The sequence below is a fragment of the Gossypium hirsutum genome, chromosome A09, assembly GCF_007990345.1.
Source record: "Gossypium hirsutum isolate 1008001.06 chromosome A09, Gossypium_hirsutum_v2.1, whole genome shotgun sequence".
Taxonomy (NCBI): domain Eukaryota; kingdom Viridiplantae; phylum Streptophyta; class Magnoliopsida; order Malvales; family Malvaceae; genus Gossypium; species Gossypium hirsutum.
In genome coordinates, this window is record NC_053432.1 from 72,062,123 (window position 1) to 72,077,060 (window position 14,938).

Here is a 14,938-nt window from a genome sequence, read left to right on the forward strand (position 1 = left end):
TAGATTAAAATTTTCAAATAACTTAGTAACTAAATTGTAACTTATTTTAGTTAAATGACAAAAACAAGTAGTTTACCCAAAACTAAATTACTTCAAAAAAATTATATTCTTAACCTTGTTAGGCTTAATTCATGATTTGACTTTAAAGTATACTTGTTTTCTCATGGTAAACACCTAGTTTTTTGCTATTAACTTTATTTCCTCTTTAAGATAAATAATATTATATTCCAATAAATTATGCTTCAAAGTGTAAAACACGTACCTTCGTCATTTCACTTAGTATCTCTTCCAGAATAACAACTCTTGTTTAAAATAGTTGTTGTTCAGAATCATTGTTGTTCGAGAATAACTATGTCCAAAATAACTATATTTAGGACAATACTTTAAATAGATCAACTCTACCAGCCCGATTTTTTGTAGTACCGAAAAAACAATTTCGGAATCCTATTTTCGTAAACTACCGAAACTAGGTCTGTAAATATTAAACATGAATATTTACGAAGTTGGTATAAAAATGTATTTAAGTTTGGTCTAGTAATTTTGTCAATTAAATGATTAATTTAAGTTTAGGGACTAAATTACAAAAGACCATTCGTTAGAATTTTGTAATTGACCAAAGACTTGAAGATTTAAATTGCAGTTAACCAAAGGTCGAAAATGGTAAATAAACCATTTTCAAGAGGTGGTAGTGGACGGCAAGGTTAAAAATTACTAAGCTTCATTAATGTTAAGTTTAGTCAATTAATTAAATTAACCTTAATACAAGTATATTTATATATATAAATGGATGGTGGAATGAAAGAGAAATTCTTTCTCTTCCTTTTCAACAAGAATTGTCCATCATAAGTGAATGAAGAAAGCTCTTAAAGGTTCCAACTTCCAACTATTAATTAGATATTGTAATTAAGTTTTTTTCTTGTAATTTTTATATTTTTAAGGTAGTGGGAGTTTGATTTAGCTAGCCCATGTATCAATTTGTAAAACTATTAAAGTTTTTGAAAGTTGTCATTGTTGATTTCTTAAAGAAATTGGTGTTAAATTGATAGATTTTAAGTTTGGATAATGAAATAGGACTAGATTGTAAAGTTTAATTATTAGTTTTGCACATAAATATTAAAGTGAATAAAATGTAAAAATTGTTGAGGAATTTCGATATAAATAAATAGTAGAGGGTCTCTAAAGAGTGTAATTGAACTTGATTTTTAAATTGAGTCTCAAAATTGAAAGATATTATTATTTCAAATTCAAGAACTGAATTAAATAAAATGAAAAAAATTTAAAGGTATTAAAAATGAAATTTTACAGGTTCATTCGTGTCATGGCATAATGTATAAACTTTTGGTATTGATAGATTGAATAGAATAATTGTATAAATCAAGAATTGGATCAAACTGGAGGTAATCAAAGAAAAGTTAAAACTGTCGATTAGTCCTTGAAGATTCAACTTATTTGATGTTTTGACTAGGTAAGTTCATATGAAATTTATTTATTTAAGTTGTTATGCATTTGATTTGAGTATATGTGTTTGATTGAGGATGAATTGATTTTGAATCGATACTAAAGGCTATAATTGGGTTTTTATTATTCCCACATTGTTGAAGCTATTGGATTTTCAATAGGCATTTGGATATGTTGGAAAGGCTTAATTCGGATTGATATTACTCAAAATCATCCCCAATTTGTTTTCCTCCGAGTTTTTGGTAATTTACCTTCTAATTCCATTTTTATTTATTTTGTCTATAGTAGCCCAGATAGAAGAAAACATATACTAATTTGGAATGATTTAAAAGCAGCCATGTTAAACAACTCCTCCCCTTGGGTTGTAATCGGCGATTTCAAAGCAATTTTATTCCCAGAAGAAAATAAAAGTAGTCATGCCACAAGAGAAAGAAGCAAGTTTTTTGGTAATTTCGTTTAAAGTTGTGATTTGTAGGATTTAGGATTTACATGTCATTCCTTTACCTGACAAAGAGGTGGAACGTGTTAAAGACTTGATAGGGCTCTAGCAAATGATGCATGGGTGTCAGCTTTTCCTTAATGTTTGATTTCCCACCTCTCACGAATCAAATCCGGTCACAGGCCCATCATTACAACTTTACAGCTGGATGTCAGTTATTTCAGAGGCAAACCCTTTCACTTTCTAGCTGGGTGGACGAAGCATCCTAATTTTTCCACCTTTGTCAAAGATAATTTTTCTACTTTTGTCAAAGATAAGTGGAGTTACTTTGGTAATATGGTTGCTTCTCTTTCTAGTTTTACGTCTCATGTTAAATATTGGAATAGGTCTGTTTATGGTTTCATAGGTACGCGCAAAAGACAATTGATGAAATCCCTCTTCAGCATTCAATCAACTTTAGAGCATTATCCTTCTAATCGTTTGTTTTAGATCCAAGATGAACTGGAGAATATTCTAAGTCATGATAAGCTTCTTTAGAGGCAAAAGGCTAGATGTGACTGGTTAAATTTAGGTGATCAACACCAAATTTTTTCATAGCCATACAATCTAAAGAAGATACTTTAATCGCATTACGACTTTACACCTTGGTAATGGGGAATGGAATTCTGATTAGAGTATTCTTAGAACTGAGGCAATGCCTTTTTTTTTGAAAAGCTTTATTGTGAAACTCTGCAACCTATGCAAGGTCTTCCTTTTAATATCTTTCTGCGGCTTGACCTCTCTGACATTATGTCTTTGGAGAAGTCGGTTTCAAATGAAGAAATCAATAAGGCTCTTTTTTATATGGCCCCGCTAAAAGCCCTAGGAAGTGATGGCTTTCATGCGCTTTTCTTTCAAAATTAGTGGGATACTCTTGGTAGCGTTGTTTGTCAATGGGTACAAGGGGTTTTTGCTAGCAATAACATAGATCCAGAGCTGAATAATACATTGCTCGTGCTCTTATCAAAAACGGATAATCTTGAGACGTTCATCCAATTTCGTCCCATTAGCCTCTACTCTATCTTATACAAGCTAGTAATGAAAGTGATTAGTAATCGTTTTAAATTAGTATTTCCTAGCTTTATTTCACAGGAACATGCTGGTTTTATTATTGGGCGTAACATTTTTGATAACATCATCATCGTTCAAGAGGTCATACATTCTATGCGAAGTAAACGGAATGCTAAAAATTGGATGGCTATTAAGCTTGATTTGGAGAAAGCGTATGATCGGTTGAGTTGGGATTTCATTGATGCTTTTTTACAGGCAGATGGAATTCCTGAGTTTCTTAGAAAATTGATTATGTCAATCATCTCTTCCTCCACTATGTAGATACTCTAGAATGGTATTCCTACTCAAAAATTCAAGTATGTCCATGGAATTAGATAGGGGTGTTCGTTATCATCATATCTCTTCATCCTTTGCATGGAGTGGTTAGGACACACCATACACTCTCATATTGAGGATGGAAAGTGGTGTCCAATTCACCTGTCTCAATCAAGTCTTAATTTATCTCACCTTTTTTCGTGGATGATTTGGAACAAGCATGATTATTACAACATCTCTTGAAGCATTTTTGTGACTTTTCTAGGCATAATATCAGCACTCGAAAAAGCAACATCTTCTTTTCTAAGGATATCAATAGTGGCTTAGGCAGCCAAATTAACCTTCTATTTGGGTTTCAGGAAGTCCAAAACCTTGGAACCTATTAAGATGTCCCACTTTTTCATGATAGAGTTACTAATAGCACCCTGAATTTTATCGTGGAAAAGGTGCGTCACAAATTGTAGAGTTAGATAGCTAGGAAGCTATCAATTGCTAGTGAAATCACTTTGGCCCAATTTGCTCTCTTGTCCATCCCGAATTACTTCATGCAAACATTGATGATACCAAAAAGTATTTGTGATGAGATTGAAAGACTGGTTCACCAATTTATTTGGGGTTCTTCATATGGGCATCCAAAATTCTCTTTAGTAGGATGGAATTCCATCTATCAGCCTAAGTCTCATGAAGGTCTTGGTTTTCGAAATTTGGCTGACTGAAATGTCTATTTCTTCATGAAGATTGTTTCAATTTACTTTCTAAGGACAATGCCTTTAGGGTTAGAGTCCTCAGAGCGAAGTATGGCGTAAAGCATCATCTCTTAAACTCTACCACAAGGACTTAGTGTTCTCACATTTGGTATCTTTTTCTAAAATATGATCTCTCTTCCGTGAAAACTTAGCTTGGTCAATTGGGAATGGCACTTGTATTTGTTGTTGGAAGGACTCTTGGATTCCAAAAATTGGTCCCTTGTTACCTTTATTTTGGCACATTCTAATATTGATTCAAAATGCTCCCTTAAGGATTTGGTGATGTTTGATGGCATTTGGAATTTGGATCTTTTCGTATTTGGCTCTCTAAGGATGTTATTAAATGTATTTTGAGTATTTCACCTCCTCACTATGCTTCAGGCCTGGATAGGGTTGTTTGGACTCGTACGGCTTCAGGCACTTTCTCGGTTTAAAGTGCCTTATGGACTTTAAAGAAGGTTTTTTGGGAACCAAAAGACGAACGTTGGAAACACATCTGGAAGTATCAAGGTCCAAAAAGAGTTAGATTCTTCCTATTGTTAGCTTTTAAGCAGAGACTCCTTACTAATGATGAATGAGCTCTAGGGGGGTTGCTAACAATAGTTCTTGCTCTCTTTGTGGGCATGACTATGAGGATATTATTCACATCCTTCGGGATTGTTAAGCAACAAAGGAAGTTTGGATGCAAGTGCTTCCATTCGACCAACATCACAAGTTCTTCTCGAAACCCTTGCAATCTTATTTATCTTCTAACATTTGTTCTCATTTGTTATTGCAGGGTCATGGCACTACTTGGTTGAATCTTTTCGGAATAATTATTTGGCACATTTGGAAAAACGTGAATTTATTCATTTCCCAAAACATCACATGGACAAAAAATAAAGTTGTCAAAGTTTCTTTTAATTGGGCCCGACAATATGAAGCAACTCACAAAGATTTTCAAAACAGTAGTCACAAACTGAGCCCACGTCTGGCCTCTGACGGGTCACTTGTTCACTTATACATGGATGGAGTTGTGGCTATTTCATCTAGGAACGTGGCTACAGATGGAGTGGATTTTGGGTTTCAACTGTTAATAGGATGATGCACGCCTTTTGAAGCCGAACTATGGGGTATTCTAGATGCTCATACTACTCAACAAAGGATACAAAAGAGCAACAATCCAATCTAATAATTCTGAAGTTATCAAAGCCTTATCTGATAATTGATTGGAAGATTCAGACATTACAGTACTTAAAAGAGTACGACGACTCTTGAAAACTAAATGACAATGGTGGTTGAGGTACGTACCCAAAGAAGATAACACAATTGCAAATCACTTGGCCGAATTGGATCTCATATGAAAATCAGGTTTACAAATCTTTGATGCTATCCCTATTGAAATTTCAGATATGTTTCATCAAGATAAAGCGATGGGTGTTTTTTATTTTCTTAATATGATGTAATAGTTTTATTTTTTTATCACAAAAAAAAATCATAAATGAAATATAATAACTTTTCAATACTAAGTTAGTTCAAATTTACGAATCTACAAACTTTCAAAAAACAAACAAAAAAAAAGTAGAAATCTACGAAGTTAGGAAACAACATTAAAAACATATGAACTTAAAAGATGTATTTCAATACATAAATATTGGAATTAAGAGGTATGATAATACGACGAACAAAAAAAAAGAATAACGATAATCTGACGGTTGCAGCATACCAAATCAAGGCCGTACCATTAAGCAACCATGGACGTCACCTACACCCGCCCACACGTCTATAAAGTCCTAAGTGGACCGTAATACCCAAGTTACAAGCCCAAATCCCCTCAAATATAATCGCCATTTCAAAAACTTGCTTATATAAGCCCTAATTCTAGGGCTTTTATCGTTCCCTCACTCTGAAATTCACAAGAAGCAGCCGTTACCCAAATTTAAGGTCAGTTTTATCTATTCCGGTCCAGCTTTTTTGTAGTTCCCTTTAGTTACATTTAAGGTCAGATCTATTGTTGTTTCGCTGTTTATAAATTTCTTTGGCATCTCTTTTTTTTCTTTGTTTATTTTGAAGCTGCTGTATGGAAGAACTAAGTTGTTTTTTATTAAGTTTAATCAGCAATAGATTATCTGTTGAGCCATGCTGCCAATATGTGATGAAAGTGTATGAGTCTTAATGAACAGTTGCTGATTCTGCTGAAGCGTTTTTCTGTTAAATTCGGTGAAATGAGTTTTCTAATTCATGATCAATAATCTTTTTTTGAGGTCCCTTTCCAGGTGTTCCATTAAATATATCAAGCAGTAGTACTGTTTAAGCTGTTTTAAGAGTAGATCACTTGATTATCTCATGAAGCATGCTGTTAATTTGCAAAGTAGAAAGTGAATTGATCTCAATGAACCATTGCTGCTTTGCCGAAGCTTTTTTCTATCAAATTTGGCATAACGGGGTTAAATTGAATCTGCAATGGTCGTGTTAAATCTGTTTTGAAGAGTAGATTACTTGGTTATCTGTTGAAGTCTGCTGTTAATTTGCAAAACTGTAAGTGTAAGGATCTTCATGAACTTATGCTACTTTGCTGGTGCATTATCTATCTATTTTGGTGTAATGGGTTTTCAATTTTACGACAAATAATGTTGTCTTAAGGTACCCTTTTCAAGTTATTGATTTAATTTAATCAGCAATAGTCCTGTTCAATCGATTTTCAAGATTAGTTTACTTAATTATCTGTTGAAAGTTTGCTGTTAAGTTGCGAAAATGTTAGTGTATGGATCATAATGAACCATTTCTGCTCTGCTGGAACAATTTTCTATCCAATTTATTTAGATGGGGCCTTCAAATATGCAATCAATAATTTTGTTTTAGCTATCCTTATCGAGCATCTTAGATTCAAACTTTTCTGAGCCATGATGTTAAAAACAATGCCGCATGATTGTTTGCAGGATGGATTCACAAATTAAGTTTGCTGTGGTGGTGAAAATTATGGGAAGGACGGGATCGAGAGGTCAGGTGACTCAAGTGAGAGTCAAGTTTTTGGATGATCAGAACCGTTTTATTATGAGGAACGTGAAGGGACCGGTCAGGGAGGGAGATATTCTCACCTTGCTCGAGTCTGAGAGGGAAGCTAGGAGGCTCCGTTGATAACTTCCTCTTATCTCCGTTTTGTTACGTTATTAATGGATGAGTTGTTTTTAAAGTATAATCATTATGTTTAAATGAACTAAGTTGGTTTTTGAGATTATGATTTTCATGTCCCGTTAATTTCTGCTATTTCAAAATGTTAATTCTTTTCTAAAAGTTGCTTGAACGTGACTAGAACCTTTTCCTTCTGTTACAGATTATGATGATTCATTTTATTTTTTTAACAAATTTATTATAATTTCTGATCATATCAATTTTCTTATACAATATCTAGAATTACTTATAACTCTCAATTCATAAATAGTAAGATAATACGTTTCAGTGTATTTAAACTTACTTCTCATAATAATGTTTATACCAATTGATCAAGATTTAATCGCCAATTTTGATCCATTTTAATATTTCCCATTACTTCCAATTAATTTCTTCCCTTTAATTTGATTATATGTTTGATTATTTGAAGGTAAGGAATATTTTCATTTTTGTTTTTTTATTGAGGATTCGTTTATCATAGAATCAGCTGGTTATTTTTTGTGCCGGTAAATTTTATTTATAATATAACATATTTGTAATATTTTGAATATATTACATACATAAAAGTTGTGGAATATAAATTAATATTGAAAATTAAATATATAGAAATAAAATTGTAAACATAAAACTAAATTATAAATATATTTTTGCCTTAATTTTACTTTAATATATGTATGTGATATGTATGATGTATGTACATATTTTCGACTTAATTGAAAACATTTAATAATGAATAAATATAATTAATTTTAATGTTTTTTAAATAAATAAATATAATTGCTTATCATGTTCTGCATACCTTTTTGAGATGATAAGTCAATGCAGTTACATTTTTTTATTTCTTATAGGATAGGGTAAGAAATTGAGCAATTAATTTTAATTTAATTTTAAAAAATACTTTTATATAAATTATAAAATTATATTAAAACATGAATGCATGGTGCTTGGGGGATTATAATAAAAAAAATTTTATTATAAATTCAAGAAAAATATATTATAATTTGTGTATGTATAAAGTTATGAAAAAATTTATTTAAGTTCTAAAAAATTCTAAAATTATGAAAAAAAACTTATTGTAAAAAATAATTTATATATTATAGAAATGTTATAATATATATTTATAAAAACTTAAGCAAGAAGCATGAATATAATTTATTTATATATTCGCTTTATATATTATAAAAGTAATGTTTTATTCATAACAAATGTTGTACTGTTTTTTAATCATAACTTATTTATAATTTTTTTAAAGTTATGACATAAAATATATTATTTATAAGAAATATCATGAAATTTTTAGATAATTTATACAACTTTTTTTAATAAAAAGGTTACATATTATAAATTTTATATTATTTTTTACTTAATTTATATATTATAGAAATGATATAATCTGACATAAATTTTTTTTCAAATTAAGTTTATAAAAAAATTTATAATTAAAACTACAAACTATTTGGAGTGCAAATTGAAATATTTTAAAGTCAATGTTAATTATACAAACAAAAAAGGTTTTCTTGCACCATATCATTGGGTACAATACCGTTTAAGAAAATGGTGCCAAACATAAGCAACATAGATAACTCACAATCTCTTTAATTTTAGGCTTCAAAATGTGGTTGAGAATAAATTTGTTGTTTTAAAAATATTTCTTATCTTAACACCACTACCTTAGTATAGCATAAAAAAAAAGGTTGGATTGTACTAACATGTTGCATATTTCATAACTTCAATTATAGATGGAATTGAGATGATCGATACTTCAAATAATACATAAAAAAAAGAGATATTAATAATCTTAACGATGCAAATTCAAAATTAGATGGTAACTAACTTGGTCAAAAACCAACAAATGATGTTAATAAGCATACATTAAACATTAAAGAGGGAATAACATAAAAAAAATATGCACTAAAATAATTAGATAAATTTGCATATGATCCTTATTTTTTAATTAGTAATCATATTATAAATTACTTTTCTAGACTAACATAAAACCTATGATGATTTGATTTTAATTTTTGTTATTTATTTAGAAAATATTTTTATCATACTAATATTTTTTTAAATTAATTTATGCAACTATAAAATTACAATTTGCACGACCAAACATGACATGGAAACTACAATGTAATTACATTTTGTCAACCAAACACGTTCAAGAAATTGTAATTAGAAGAGAGTGTGATCATTACCCTAGTAATTGGATTTAGGTGTAATTACTTGTAATTACATGAGAGTGACATGTTTGGTAACTATTATAATTGGTAGATCCCACCAAATTTGATATAATGGGAGCATTTCAATTACACTTTTTAATTTTTAGGGGCAGGGTGAGATTTGAGTAATTACTCCGATAATTACACTTAAATCCAATTTTTGTAAAAATATTTGTATGCAAATTACAAAATTGTATTATAAACATGAATATGAATAGATGCTTAGGATAGTTATGGTCAAACTTTTGTAAATTCTAAAAAAGTATATTATAAAACTAAATTGTGTACTTTATAATGTAATAACAAATAATTATATCACTTAAAACTTAAAAAGTTTGTAAAGTTGTGATTAAAAAAATTATTATAAAAAATAATTTACATGTTATAAAATTATTATAATATATTTATTTATAAAGAATATGAAAAAAATATAAACATAAATTATTTATATATCCATATTATATATTATAAAAATAATATACTTATTTAAAAAAATGTTATAGGTTTTCTTTATCATAATTTATTTGTAAAAAATATTTTATAAAGTTATAACATAAACTTATATTGTTTATAAGATATATTATGAAAGTTATTAAACAATTTATAAAACCTTATTTATAAAATTTATATATTATAATTATATATTATTTTTTACATAATTTATATGTTATAGATAATGATATAACCTATCATAAGTCTTTTTTCAATTTATGTTTATATAGATTATTAGGATTGTGAATCAAAATATTATAAGATTGTGCTACCTTAGTGCTGTCCAAATAGACCTTAATCAAATTTTAGTGTATCAGTGTTCATGTTCAAAGTTTATGATTATTTCTCGTAGTCATGTCATCTCTAATGATCAAATTTGTTTCCTTTAATAATATAATATGTGTTATCATTGCATTAAAGTTTTTTTAATGATTTTTTGCATTTTAATATGTTAAAATTGTTTTACAGCTGTCATTATATTAGCACACCAAATGGCGGCCTATAAATTGTGTGGGATTTCAAGGTGAAATAAAATAAAATCCAATAATTAATATTGGTGATGGATTCCATGTTTATTTCGGTTCTATTGTTTTTCATAAATTTTTTATAATTTTAGTAAATATAGAATTTAGTTTTTACATTTTTATTTTTTAGAATTTAATATTTACTTTTCAAATTTTAAAATTTAAATTCAAATAATACAATTAAAATTATTTGGTTAAATTTGGATTTATTTAATTACAGGGTTACTAAGTTTTTTTCTTTCTTTCAAAATGACATATAAAAATTTTTAATCAAAAAAATTAACAACTATATGTAAATTTTGAAATCTGAAAAATATAAAAATTAGTCTTTGAAAATAAAAATATAAGAATTAAATTCTAATTTTATGAGGAATACAAAGCATATTTTAACTTTTTTTTTATTATATAGCAGAATCCATCACAAAATTGTGAAAAAAAATATATTCTATTACATTTCAAAAGAGCAATTATATTATTAAAACGTTAGTCTTTATTGAATTATAATGGTTAAATTTATTAAATTATGTTATTTATGTAATATAATGTAACAAATATATTATTTTATGTGTAATATTATGTGAATTTGAATCGGTTTAAATGGTTATATAAAGGATTGTAAAATACTTCACGAAAAGAGCACTTGGGTGGTTAAAGGTAACACTGGATTAGGTCATGGCATTGGCAATCATCAAATTAAAATTTATTGTGTTATCTATTTTTATGGTTAGCCCAAAATGTCACAACGAAGAGCCCAAAACCCGAAGCCTAGTCACTAAAAGGTAAAAACCCTAGTCAGAATCTCAGTATAAATGTGAAAGAAGACTAGGGTTTTTTCAGTTCCTCAACCCCGCTTCGTGCACGATTCTGAAATTTTGCCTGCCGCTCCATCTCTACATCACAGGTCTCTTCACTTTGCTTCTCTCTCTCTCTCTCTCTCTCTTTTTCTTCTAAACCTCTGCTTATTATTATTATTATTACTTTTAAATTGAACTCTATCTTTTGTTTTAGTAGGAATGGCGACAGAAGTTGCACCCCCCGCCACCACCGCACCCAAAGACCCCACCCAACCTCACCTTGAAGTAAAACTCTTCAATCGCTGGAGCTTCGAGGAAGTTCAGGTATTTCTTTTTTTCCTTTCCATCTTTGTTTATTTCTAATAGTGGATCTGCTCTGTCTTTCTTCTGTTTTTGTTATTTCTTGTGAAACATATCGTCTCAATTTTTTTCCTGGATTATTTCGTTTGTGTCTTATTAGAGGTTATATAAGTTGAGCAGCAGAGATGGTTTTGGTGTTTTGAAGTACATTGTATCTAGGTGAATTAGAGAATTGTGTAAAAGGAATTTGAGTTCGTGCATCATGGCAAGTGGCTATTCTTATGAAGGGGATGTTGAGTTGTGTGTTCTTGATGTGATCTTTTTCTAGAACTCAATGTGTTCTAATTTGTGTATATGGATGTATTTTTTCCCATTTTCTTTTGTCCCTGCTTTGATAGTAGTTATTTGTTGCCTTTGCTGTTAAAGATAATGCAGGATGACAATTTTGTTTTTTTTAATACTTCTCATGATTTCTTTAAATGCACATCTTTTGTGGGTTAGATTTATCTATATTTTCATTGACACTGTTGATTTGCAAGACTTATCTATTTATTATATGTGCTATTCTTGTTAACCTTATTCATTGACGTGAATGATTTATCTGTTTTAGGTTGCTGATATCTCCTTGAGTGATTACATTGGTGTCCAAGCTTCGAAGCATGCTACCTATGTGCCACACACTGCTGGGAGGTACTCAGTTAAGCGTTTCAGGAAGGCCCAGTGCCCAATTGTTGAAAGGCTTACAAACTCACTTATGATGCATGGCCGAAACAATGGGAAGAAGCTTATGGCAGTCAGGATTGTGAAGCATGCCATGGAAATTATTTATCTCTTGACTGATCAGAACCCAATTCAAGTCATTGTTGATGCTATTATCAACAGGTAGCCTTTACGACATAAAACTTAGTACATTTTCTTTCATTAGATTAAACTTTAACAAGCTTTGTTGCTTTTTTGTTTGATGTAAAAGTGGGCCACGTGAAGATGCTACTCGAATTGGTTCTGCTGGTGTTGTCAGGCGTCAGGCTGTTGATATTTCTCCTCTTCGTCGTGTGAATCAGGCCATCTATCTTTTGACCACTGGTGCACGTGAGTCTGCATTCAGGAACATTAAAACAATTGCCGAGTGTTTGGCTGATGAGCTTATTAATGCTGCTAAGGGATCATCTAACAGGTAAGGGTGATTCTTCTGTATTGTCTCCTTGTTTTGCTTTGAAACAAGGAGCTGCCTTTACACATGCTTTCGTCATTTTGGTTTATTGACAGTGGTGTTGTGTTGTGCAGCTATGCCATCAAGAAGAAGGATGAAATTGAGAGAGTTGCTAAGGCTAATCGTTGAGGAATTGGAAGAAGATTAAACACCATGGGAGTGGATAATTTTGTTGTTTTAATCAGTACTTTATAAGCCGTTTTTGTATTCTGGACATGCTATGAATGTCTCGTTTTTTAAAATTGAATTTGAGTAATTGACATGTTATTTTTGGTTAAAAGGGAGTTTTCAGTAGATATTTTTCAAGAAATGGTCCTGCGTATTGATGTTATGCATTGAATGAGAAATTCCTTTGGTTTTTTCCCTGCCAAAATTATAATGTAATTACATTGATGGTCTTAAATATCCCTGATTGCTGGACTCTTGCTATCAGTTGATGATATTTTAAACTGTCAGCTTAGCTTCAATCAGAAATCAAACAAAGGTGAAGCCCTTGAAAATTTCAAAATCCTAACTCTGGTAAGTATTGCCACATTTTTATTCAACGAATATGAAGCGTTTTCCTATCAGCTACGTCTGATCAGAAAATCTACCAGAAGTTTCTTTTTCCATCTCTCGTATAAAATCTTGAAGGCTTGCAAACAAGTTTAAAGGCTTCTAATTTTGCTTCTCTGCAAATATTATTTTAAGTGTTGTTTTATTATCCGTTGCTATGAAGTACGGATCGACAATACGATAACAAAGTATACCTATATCCTGCTATACCATGCAATTATTCTAGTATTGCCCAACCCATGCATAATTGGATATTGGCAGATGGCAGTTTCATTCCTATCTATACCCCTTAACCACTGTTATTCGGGTGGGTACTGATATAGAGAAAACCTTTAGATAAGTTGAACTATGAATTGATATGGACGGGTTGTGATTGAAGGTTAAATTGATTTTTAATGTTAATGATATTTTAATTAAACCAATCGAATTGGTTAGATAAGTTAAACTGGTGGCTTGATTGGTTTAACCACTCGTCTAGTTTTGAAAATTTTGTCCTAAACTTCCTCTCTTTTTAGACCAAGTAAATGTGAGCATTCCAAACAATTCTTAGAATTAGGGTAGGTTTAGGGCGGTGGTGTGGTGCGATGTGGTGCGGTGTGTTTATCTTACTTTTTATCTCACGCTACAGCATTGCTACAGTATCTAGCCTCGTCGCCATCGCTGTTTTTACACTAATCGCAGATAAACGCATCGCCAATCTAAACTCACCCTTAGTGTTGATAGTAGTACAATATCAGTACCAGTCAGTACCACCGTTCCAGCCCTCAACTAATATCAAGTAGTGTAAGTCTTGTTTTGGATAGTGTTTTTTAATTATTTTGGCATGTTTCATCTTATTTTAATTAATATTGGTGTGTATAGTCCTTATTGATTGATTAAATTTTTGATAATTTAAATCTAACTTTTGACTTTTTTTTTAATTATTTTATTCTTTTATAATTACATTTAAAATTAAACTATAATTATTAAATTAATTTGCTGAATTCAATTAATAATTTTAAAATTTATATTTGCATATGCATGTAATTAAATATATTTGTACAAATATATATTATAATTTATTAAGAAATTAAAAGTTAAACTGAAAATATATATGTGAAAAATATTTATACACACCGATAAGCTCGAAATAGTATATTAAAATACATAAGTACCAAAAAATGATACGCTCATCGACATAATATTGAGTTCCTTAGTTATAAGTGCCTTACCCTTAAATCTTGTACAGGTCCATTGAAGCTCCTGCTGCCATGCCATAGCCCTTCTATGCATCTCGCATAGCTTGAGAGCGGCCTCCCAGAAAATTGGAGTTCAAAGAATTGGTGGTCTATTTTCTCCAATTCTCCATTTCAAAGTTTACACTGTTAATCTTCAAAATTAGCTTATCTTTTGTTGGAGTCTCCCAAGAATGTCATCTAAGCAATAATGGAATGCTTGTGCACAGGAAACCAGATAAGTTTGTGCTAGGCCACTTTGTATTTTTTCATCATTACCTTGTTCCAAATTTAACTATAGGGAGCTTTATGATGCTTGTACCTAAGCAGTTAGGGAGTTGCCCACTTCCCTAAGTTTGAAGATTTTCCTCCAGTTCCAACTCATATAGGCTTTAGGAGTCATTTGCCAAAAATCATTGTCCTTAATAGTGCAAGCCTTCAACCAGGCCATTCATAGTGAGCCTTCACCAGC

The 14,938-nt window shown here is 30.5% G+C and overlaps 2 protein-coding genes across 7 annotated transcripts; both read left to right on the forward strand.

Moving 5' to 3' along the window:
• The first annotated feature begins 5,881 nt into the window (after positions 1 to 5,881).
• On the forward strand, positions 5,882 to 7,225 carry LOC107889469 (40S ribosomal protein S28). 5 transcript variants are annotated; one of them, XM_016813905.2, is made up of 2 exons: positions 5,882 to 5,931; positions 6,927 to 7,225. In XM_016813905.2, the coding sequence occupies exon 2, from the start codon at positions 6,928 to 6,930 to the stop codon at positions 7,123 to 7,125; it is 198 nt and encodes a 65-aa protein (XP_016669394.1). In that variant the 5' UTR covers positions 5,882 to 5,931; position 6,927; the 3' UTR covers positions 7,126 to 7,225. The 5 variants fall into 5 exon arrangements, with proteins under 5 accessions (XP_016669394.1, XP_040932564.1, XP_040932563.1 ...); XM_041076630.1 differs by lacking the exon at positions 5,882 to 5,931 and adding an exon at positions 5,934 to 5,988; XM_041076629.1 differs by lacking the exon at positions 5,882 to 5,931 and adding an exon at positions 6,017 to 6,150.
• Positions 7,226 to 11,137: 3,912 nt separating this feature from the next.
• LOC107889468 (40S ribosomal protein S5) lies at positions 11,138 to 13,007 on the forward strand. 2 transcript variants are annotated; one of them, XM_016813902.2, is made up of 5 exons: positions 11,138 to 11,294; positions 11,405 to 11,511; positions 12,098 to 12,369; positions 12,458 to 12,661; positions 12,772 to 13,007. In XM_016813902.2, exons 2-5 carry the CDS (start codon positions 11,407 to 11,409, stop codon positions 12,824 to 12,826), a joined length of 636 nt encoding a protein of 211 aa, XP_016669391.2. In that variant the 5' UTR covers positions 11,138 to 11,294; positions 11,405 to 11,406; the 3' UTR covers positions 12,827 to 13,007. The 2 variants fall into 2 exon arrangements, with proteins under 2 accessions (XP_016669391.2, XP_016669392.2); XM_016813903.2 differs by having other exon boundaries at positions 11,157 to 11,294; positions 11,402 to 11,511.
• The last annotated feature ends 1,931 nt before the right edge of the window (positions 13,008 to 14,938 follow it).